Source organism: Triticum dicoccoides, chromosome 2B (genome assembly GCF_002162155.2).
Source record: "Triticum dicoccoides isolate Atlit2015 ecotype Zavitan chromosome 2B, WEW_v2.0, whole genome shotgun sequence".
In the NCBI taxonomy this organism is placed as follows: Eukaryota; Viridiplantae; Streptophyta; class Magnoliopsida; order Poales; family Poaceae; genus Triticum; species Triticum dicoccoides.
The window spans coordinates 46,674,459-46,683,108 of NC_041383.1; the positions used below are offsets into that span (position 1 = coordinate 46,674,459).

At 46.1% G+C, this 8,650-nt stretch overlaps 1 protein-coding gene across 2 annotated transcripts in view; it reads right to left on the bottom strand.

Annotated features, from left to right (window-relative positions):
- The window catches only part of LOC119362034 (WD repeat-containing protein 25-like), a 10,821-nt gene extending 3,813 nt beyond the window's left edge, over positions 1-7,008 (bottom strand). The window contains exons 1-5 of one of the 2 annotated variants that reach the window (XM_037627206.1): positions 6,681-7,008; positions 6,117-6,278; positions 4,969-5,453; positions 3,554-4,202; positions 3,356-3,463 (exon numbers count right to left, since the gene is read on the bottom strand). In XM_037627206.1, coding sequence (XP_037483103.1) covers positions 3,831-4,202; positions 4,969-5,453; positions 6,117-6,278; positions 6,681-6,993 — 1,332 coding nt within the window. In that variant the 5' untranslated portion in view covers positions 6,994-7,008 and the 3' untranslated portion in view covers positions 3,356-3,463; positions 3,554-3,830. Of the gene's footprint in view, positions 1-2,678; positions 3,464-3,553; positions 4,203-4,968; positions 5,454-6,116; positions 6,279-6,680 lie in introns of those variants that run through there. The other variant, XM_037627205.1, reaches the window with a different exon arrangement.
- Positions 7,009-8,650: the final 1,642 nt, after the last annotated feature.

Here is an 8,650-nt window from a genome sequence, read left to right on the forward strand (position 1 = left end):
TAAAAATACAAATAATATATCAAAAAATTCAGAAAAAAAAAACTAATTCAATTCAAAATGTTAAAAATACAAATAATATATCAAAAAATTCAGAAAAATAAAACTAATTCAATTCAAAATTCTAAAAATACAAATAATATATCAAAAAATTCAGAAAAATAAAACTAATTCAATTCAAAATTCTAAAAATACAAATAATATATCAAAAAATTAAGAAAAATAAAACTAATTCAATTCAAAATGTTAAAAATACAAATAATATATCAAAAAATTCAGAAAAATAAAACTAATTCAATTCAAAATGTTAAAAATACAAATAATATATCAAAAAATTCAGAAAAATAAAACAATATAAATTAAACAATGAACTGCACACATGCATATTTTATCAATGACACATCAAAGGTTCATCAAGTTGCTAACCGCGATCGAGGAGTGTGGCTCCAACACTTCATGTCATGTTTGTTTCATGCTCTTGGGGCATTTCATCAAACACCTTATGTACATAAGAGGAACCAAAAGCAAACCTACACCCACTTGTGAAGAGAATGGCTCCAAATGGCTAAGTGTTGGCTGCTGGATGGGTATATATAGGGGAGGGGCTTTAGTTGCGGTTGGCCTGGCAAACCGTGACTAAAGGTGCCCGAAGGCCTTTAGTCGCGGTTGTCCTGGCCAACCGCGACTAAAGACCCTCACGTGCGCCAGCTGGCCACCGAGCGCCCTGGGCCCAGGCCTTTGGTCGCGGTTCACCTCCAGAACCGCGACTAAAGGTCCCATTAGTCGCGGTTCCTACAGCTTCGCGACTTATGGGGCTGGACGGAAGCCTGTTTTTCCACCAGTGCACGTGAATAGAATCAGTGTTGGTTTCTTCTACTCCCTCCGTGAACTAAAACAACAACGAGTAAATCGAAACGGATGGAGTACTCGGCAGGAGCGTACTTACGTGTCAGGTTTGTATTACTACAGCGATCAACACGTACGGAAAGCATCCCCAAATAAACACGTGGGAAGCTGCTCGATCCTTACTACTACTCGTTTTCACGACGGGCTTTGCTACATCTACAGGCAATTACAGGCTCCTTCTAAACTAACTAAACATGCCCTCTCGTCGACACCGTGGAAGCAGCGGACCTGATGAGCTCGTCCCGGTCCCGATGGCCAAGGACGGCGACCGACTCTTCGATCTCGCCCCCGATACCAACGTCGACGTGGCCGCATCCATCGATGGCGACCTAGACGTCGACGCTCCCGCCGTTGACGATGGTGTTCTGCACCGACAAGTTGCTGCCGCCATCGATGATGGCGCCCTGCCCCTGGACGTGCCAGATAGCTCTGCCGGACCTCAAGTCAACGGCGTCCAGCTTCTGGACATCGCCACTGATGACAACGACCAAGACCTCTGGCCTTTTCCTGGACTTGCCAGCAGGAGGTGAACCTCTCGCCGTCGTCGCCACGGAGGACGACGACCAGGACCTCGACGTGCCCGACAACACCGACCTGGACTATGGCTATGACTATGCCGTTGTTGGAGGTGATAGCAGCGAGGGCGTCCAGCTCCGGACGTGGCCACAGCTGGTGACAACGACGACCTCCTGCCCCCTGGAGTTGCCGCCTGCAGGAGGTGGAATCCTCACCGTCATTGCCACAGACGACAACGACGTGCCCAACAACACCCAGCCAATCATTAACTATGACAAACTGCGGACTCTCCTCGCCGCCTCCAAATACGGGGAACCTGATCCCGTCGACACGGCCACAGGCGACGGCGGCCAGCTGATGCTCCGTGACATGGCCGCCACCTCCAACAACGGCGTCTTCCCTCTGGAGGTGTTGCGCGACATCCTACTGCGTGTCCCAGCCAAGACGGTCCGCCGATTCCGCTGCGTCTCCTCCTCGTGGAGTTCCCTCCGCCACCCAGGCTTCATCACCGCCCACAGGGCCCGGCACCACCAAGCGCCCATCGCTGCTACCGTGCGCCTCGAGCGCAGCAGCAACCGCAGCAGCAACGGCATGGCGATGGGCGTCAACCTCGGCAACGTGGTCAAGATGATACGAACCAGCGCCACGGTGACACAGTGCTCACTGTACGGTATGTGCGCGCACGGCGAGCTCGGCAGCCTCGTCGGAAGGACAGACCGGCGCCTGGGCGTGCTCGACGAGGCCACAGGCGCCATGGCCACTTTCCCGCCGCGGCCTCGCGGGGCCCCGGCATGCACGCTCGGGAGGGTGCCCTCCACGGGAGAGTACAAGGTCCTGGCCATCATCCCCGATACGTACGTCCAGGAAACCATGGTTCTCACCCTCGGGACTCGGGAGCAATGGCGGCGGCTTGTGGAGGACGAGGGGAAGCCTGCCGGTCATCATGGGTAGACGGCAGAGCGACGTGGCCGTCGTCGGGGGGTCGCCTACTTCTTTGTGGAGATGGAGGACGACCTTGAACCAGAAGATCCTCACTTGATCGCGGGGTTCGACCTCGAGACCGAAAAATGGCAGCCGGCTCCCTTGTTGCCCCCCTCCACAGGCGAGGACCACGGCCACGCACCTGCGCACCATCACGTCGACATGAGCCTGGCAGAGGTCAACGGCTTCCTGGTCGCGGCTCATCCCGTCCCGACAGAGACGTCCCCGCCGTGAAGCTGTGGTTCATGACGGACGTTTATGATTCCTACTATACAAGATCCCCATGGCGGTTGGGCACAAGTATAGCTTCGAGACACTGCAGGTGCTGGACGAGGGGAAGATCGTCGTCTGGTCGTCGCTGCGGGGAACCCGTGACGTCGTGCCCCAGATATATGATCCAAGAACGAACACGCTAACACAGGGGGCGGTGACGGCGAACTACTACGCCGTCGGCCCCTACACGGGATGCCTGCTGCGTGTTGGGAGTTCAGATCCTCGTAGATACAAGACGCTCGAGTTGCTGAACGCAGGGAGTTCACATGGCCAAAAATCGTGCGCCTCGAAAAGCTTCTCGAGTCTTGTATCCACGTACGAGCCACAAGTAAGCCGGGGCCGATCAATCCATATGGACCCTCTCGTCGACCACGCCGACAGGAGCCTGGAGGAGGTCAACAGCTTCCTGGTCGCGGCCCACCGCAACAGAGGCGCCACCGTTGTAAAGCTATGGTTCTGGATGAACGTTGACTTCCCTCAAAAAAAAAGGATGAACGTTGACATGGAGAATCATAAATGGTTCGCGCTCTACAAGATCACCATGGCGGGCCTCGAGGGAGTTAGCTTCGAGAAGCCCCTACGGGTGCTGGACGACGGCAGGGTCATCGCGTGGTCGTCGATGGATGGGTCCCATGACGACGCGCCGCAGAGATGCAAGAGAATAAATCCAGAAAGATCCTACCTGAAGAGGGGATAATTGGCATGGCGAGCTCGAAAATCCCAGCATTAAGGAGCAGAATATGGGGACAGGGGCACCTTGCCAGCAATGGCCTCGCCACCGCTGCATCTCCTACAGAGTTCAAAAGGAATCAAACATGTGCTTGTTTGAGAGGAGTAAAGTGAGCGTGTTGAAGAAGTCAAATGACTCAGAGCATTTTACCTTTGATTCAAATCATCCTACTCCATCCATAAAATGTAAGCCACACCACCTGCAGCTTCAGAAGTTTTCAAGATTTCACCTGGTACACATTCAGTAGTCAATTCCCAAGTGCGTTGTTGTGATCGGATGATGACCAAATGTGTTCCCATCTAACCAACCCACTGCAACTAATGACGTCCACGATTACCCGAACACAAGACAGGCTAAGCTTGTAGCGATAGGTCAAACTGAAACTGCAGTTAGAAATCCCAGAGAAAACTGCAACGATCAGTGTTCTTCATTCGAGAACAGATATTTCACCAGTCCACCCACATGAAGCAATCACATTATGTAGTACAGGGTGGTATGCAACATAAGTGCACGCTTCTTTGAAGGCTTCGATCTTCCTCAGAAACCTCGAGGACTTATAGTCATAGAAATAGATGCAGCCATCTGACGAACCAGATGCAAGTTCCCTCCCGCTCAAAGAGAAACTGCACTTTATCGGAAAGCCCCACACTCCATGTCCTTCGAACCGCCTGTACCTGTTTAGCTTGAATGGCGGCCTTGCTGAGAAAATAGCGATGTAGTTGCCGTTGGATTGCGCGACAAAAGAAGCTTCGTATGGGTGGTATCTCACACAGGGACAGGTGAATGCTTCTGTATAAACCTGTGATACAGAGTGGGATTCGTGTCAAGTTCCAGTGTAATTATTCAAACACAGTTCAAATATTTGCAAAACTTGTTCCCTGAAACGCCCAGTTTTGATAAATAATTCAAGATACATCAACATGAAACAGGAACATTTAGTCAAACAGAAAAAAATTGTTATGAGTAACTTCAGTCAGCATGGTTATCAGCTCCAAACTGCAAAGAGAGTCAGTGGATAGGACTAGCTTGCAGCTGCTGGAGAGTCGTAAGGGATTAGGTTAGGGAAGTGTTAATTAAAAAGTATCCATGCCAAACACAGTGAAATATAGGGATAAATGTTATAGAGTACATAGATTGGGTTAGGTAGTCCATTTTGTATTAGGACATTAAGTTCAGTTCATATCAGATCAGTTGTTATCTTATAAAAGCACATCACGTAGCTTCATGTAATCAGTTGTGATCAATTAATCAAATTATATTAATATCATAGTATATTCGAGGCTACAGACATGTTTTTCTTCTCTCATATATATGTTCTAGACACTAAATTTGCAGCTATACTTGACAAAAATGAGCTATACAGGTGAAAATACCTTCACGGGCAAGATAGAGGCAAATATAACAAGTAAACAAACAAGCATTTTAAATAAGGATCATTTCTCCTTTCTTTCAATCTTCAAAATATGCCTAACTTGAATGTGTGTGCATACAAATGGGGAAAACATCATGATCTACTGGAAGGAAGATAGATACTATCCTATATAAAAAAAACAAAAATCTGTTACCTGGTTAGATAGAGGAACTTCTCGTAATATATCCCATACAATTATAGTGTTCTCACTGACATTACTTCTGGTTGTGTCAGTTGAAGAGATAAACTGCTTCCCATCAGCACTGAAGTCAAGGTCGAGGATGGTGCCAAGACTTCTGTTGAACTCTTTAGTTGTCAAGCCAGTTCGAATATCCCAGAGCCTAAGAGAACCCTTGGACCCACCAGACAGGAAGAGATTTGAGTTGCTTGGACTGAACTTGATGACCTCCACTGGTTGATCCTCCTTGAATACCGTGATTTCTTTTCCCACCTCAGGGTCAACTAGTCGTGAGGAACAATCAAGCCCCCCGGAAAGTAAGATGGGCCGATGATGGGACCACTTCACATCCTTTACAGCAGCAGTATGATGTTTTAAAACTCGAGCAGTGGTATTCCCTCTGTTCCACACGTTCCATATGCGGACTGTATGATCCATTCCAGCAGAAGCAAGAAGATGTCCTGTGAATTTGTTTCTTGGTGAGTATCTGCAGGCAATAATGTTCTAATTGAATAAAATAAAAACAGAGAGCAAGATTATCCTGAATCTGTGTACATCAATATGTAAATTACAAAATTACCATCAAGTCATCTCATGCATCACACTTGGTAGCAGTAGTTAAGAGTGGAACATGATAGTATGACATACCAAAGAATCATAATATATCTATCGAATTGAGCAACACAACATCAAGATATACACTTCAACTATCTGAATAACAGAATACCTTCCAACTTTGTTCCCATGTATAATAGAACATTATCCGACTTTTTACTTGTGGGTTAAGAGAATGTAATAATAGTGATATAGCATTTCATATGTATAGATAATACTTTGCCAGGTTCATATCCTTAACTTTACAACTGCTGTCATTATGAATGAGGACATGTATTGCATGACCTTTCTTCATCACTAGTTAATATACCATCCTCTTTTCATGTTAGAAGACCAGTTTGTCATAATACAACAATTTACTATGAATCAAAAACCAAAAGGCAAGAACCCTACATTTGTTTTAAATATGTAACGTGCAATCCTAGAGAACACCTTACACCTCATCATTTCTAAGTGTGTTACTTTTAATTTGGTAAATATAAATCAAAGTACAGAGAATATCTACATACCATGACTCCGTGACCAATCCACACAATTGACTGCTTTAGTGTGACCCATCAAAGACACTGAGAGCTTCACAGGTGAACTGTTGTTTGATCCAGGCTTTGGTTGGCACCGTAAAGAATGCAAAATATCAGCTCGAACATTTGAATCAGCAAAAGATCCAACAACTGCAATAAGAAGCATAGAGCATATGAGCAAGGAACACAAATGGTGTTTAAGAAGCCAAATATCACAATAACGTACAAAACAGGGCTTCAATTTTCTTTAACAATTCAGACATTTTAATTCACATTTACCCAGTAATTCTCCACAATCCCTCAGATAGTTTCAAGTTCAACCATTACCGGTATGTAAATATACAAGATCAGATCGATACTAAAATTTGCATTATGCTATTGACGAATGACGGCTCAAGTTTATCTTACATAGATGACACGAGTCTCACTTAAACATTTGGACAGAATGCATATTCAGACATCAATTTTGCAGATCTAACCGCGACCAGGAACTCGGAATGTCTTATCCAACTTGTGCAGTGGTTGTCAGAAGGGGGTCAAGGGTGTCCTCACCTGGGGAGTCGGACTCCGGCGCCACCAGCGGAGGAAGCGGTGCCGCGGAGCCCACGGAAGGCTGGGATGCCGCCAGGAGGGCGCGCTCCCTCTTGGAGACGTACCTTCTGCCAGCCAGCGGCGGCGCCGCTTGGGGTGGGGCCGGTCGCGGGGTGGGGAGGGGAGGAGGTGGTGGGTATCCAGGGTACGGGGGAGATTCCCACCGCGGCCGCTTCGGGGGAGGCGGGGCGACTGAGGCGGGCCAGCTGGGAGCCGGGGCGGCGTCGGCGTCGTCGTCGGAGGTGGCGCCGTAGGCGGCGGAGAGGAGATCCATCGGCCGAAAGTTTTTTTTTTCCGACGCCAAAATCTGGAGGAGCTCCCAGCGACCGTTTTTGCTCTTTCGCCAGCAGGCAGGCCCAGCGTTACCCCCCAGACCCAAAAGGCCCAGTTAAAGTGTTTTTCTTGTTTAAAATTACCACATTACAACTTAAAAAAAAACCTCAGAAAAATACAGCTTTAAAACAACAAAAAATGGTTTGAGTGATCTGCTTTTTTTTGCCATGCTAAACTTAAAAACTGCCATCCTCCGGATAAAAAAAAACTGCCATCTTTGATAAACAAAAATGCCATGAATTAAAAAATACGCGCAAATTTTATTGAAATGGCATGCTTTGAAAAAAAATTGACGTGAAACTTTATGAGACTGCCATCCTCTGATAAAATATTTTATCTGGATAATCCCAAAAAAGCTTCCATGCAATTAAAAATAAAAAATGCTATCCTCTCAACATTAAAAATGTCATCCTATTGACATTAAAAATGCCATCCTCTTTACAAACAAAAATGCCATGTCAACAATAATAAAAATGACATTCTCTCAAAAATAAAACTGCCACCTGTCAATAATTAAAAATGCCGTTCTCTCTGTCATAAAAGTGCCATTCTTTTCACAAAAAGTAAAAACTACCATTGTTACTAATAATAAATGCCATGCCCTTCAAAAATAAAAATGCAATCCTTTTAATAATGCATATGTGTCGCAACCGGTTTTCCGGGTATTAATTTCCAGAAAATGGCCCTTGTGCTCATCAGCCCCAGGATTACTGTTAGCTGATGAGGCACCAACTTGATACAGAAATTCCAAGCAAAATAAAAATATGCAGTATAAGACCATTCTGGTCTGTGAGTACAACAAATGGTTTCTAGTGGTTGAAGGCGGAAGCGGTTTGTGGATCATCAACGTCTATGGGACTCCATTTCCCACAGCAACAGCTGACCAGATTAACTCCTATCTTCGCGAGGCTGCTATCACCATTCCGTAGGTTCCGGGGCTGTCATCACGGTCGCTTCTCTCCGCGCAAGAAATCTGGCCAAGACAATAGTCAGGGACAAGCCAGTGAGTACTTTTGAATGTACTCGCAAACATTATGAACACGGGTATAATATAACAACGATAATTATGTCCTGAAATATTTTATGATCATGACGTCAGTCACAAAAAAAAATCTTTGATGCATGCAAGCAGGTTATTTATGGATATGCAATAACATAGTAATAATAAAATGCACCGATCGGGTGTCTGAAGCGACGCCTCGAAAGGTTAGTAAACAAAGAGAAATGCCTCAGTCGGGTGTCTGAGCGACACCGCATAAAGGGCTTATAAAATAAATAACAAGCATGCCACAGTCGAGCGTCTCAGCGACACCACATAAAGGGCTTATAAAATAAATAAATAACAAGCATGCCACAGTCGGGCGTCTCAGCGACACCACATAAAGGGCTTATAAGGTAAATAAATGACAAGCATGCCACAGTCGGGCGTCTCAGCGACACCACATAAAGGGCTTATAAATAATCACAGTGGATATCCAGGAGGTAGAACCATCCCAGGGATACTCGATAATTCCAATAATATAACGGGTTAGTCCACAACAAATAATAATCATGATCATCACAAGTCTCAAGTCGTGATCCCAGTTCTGGTTTAACAG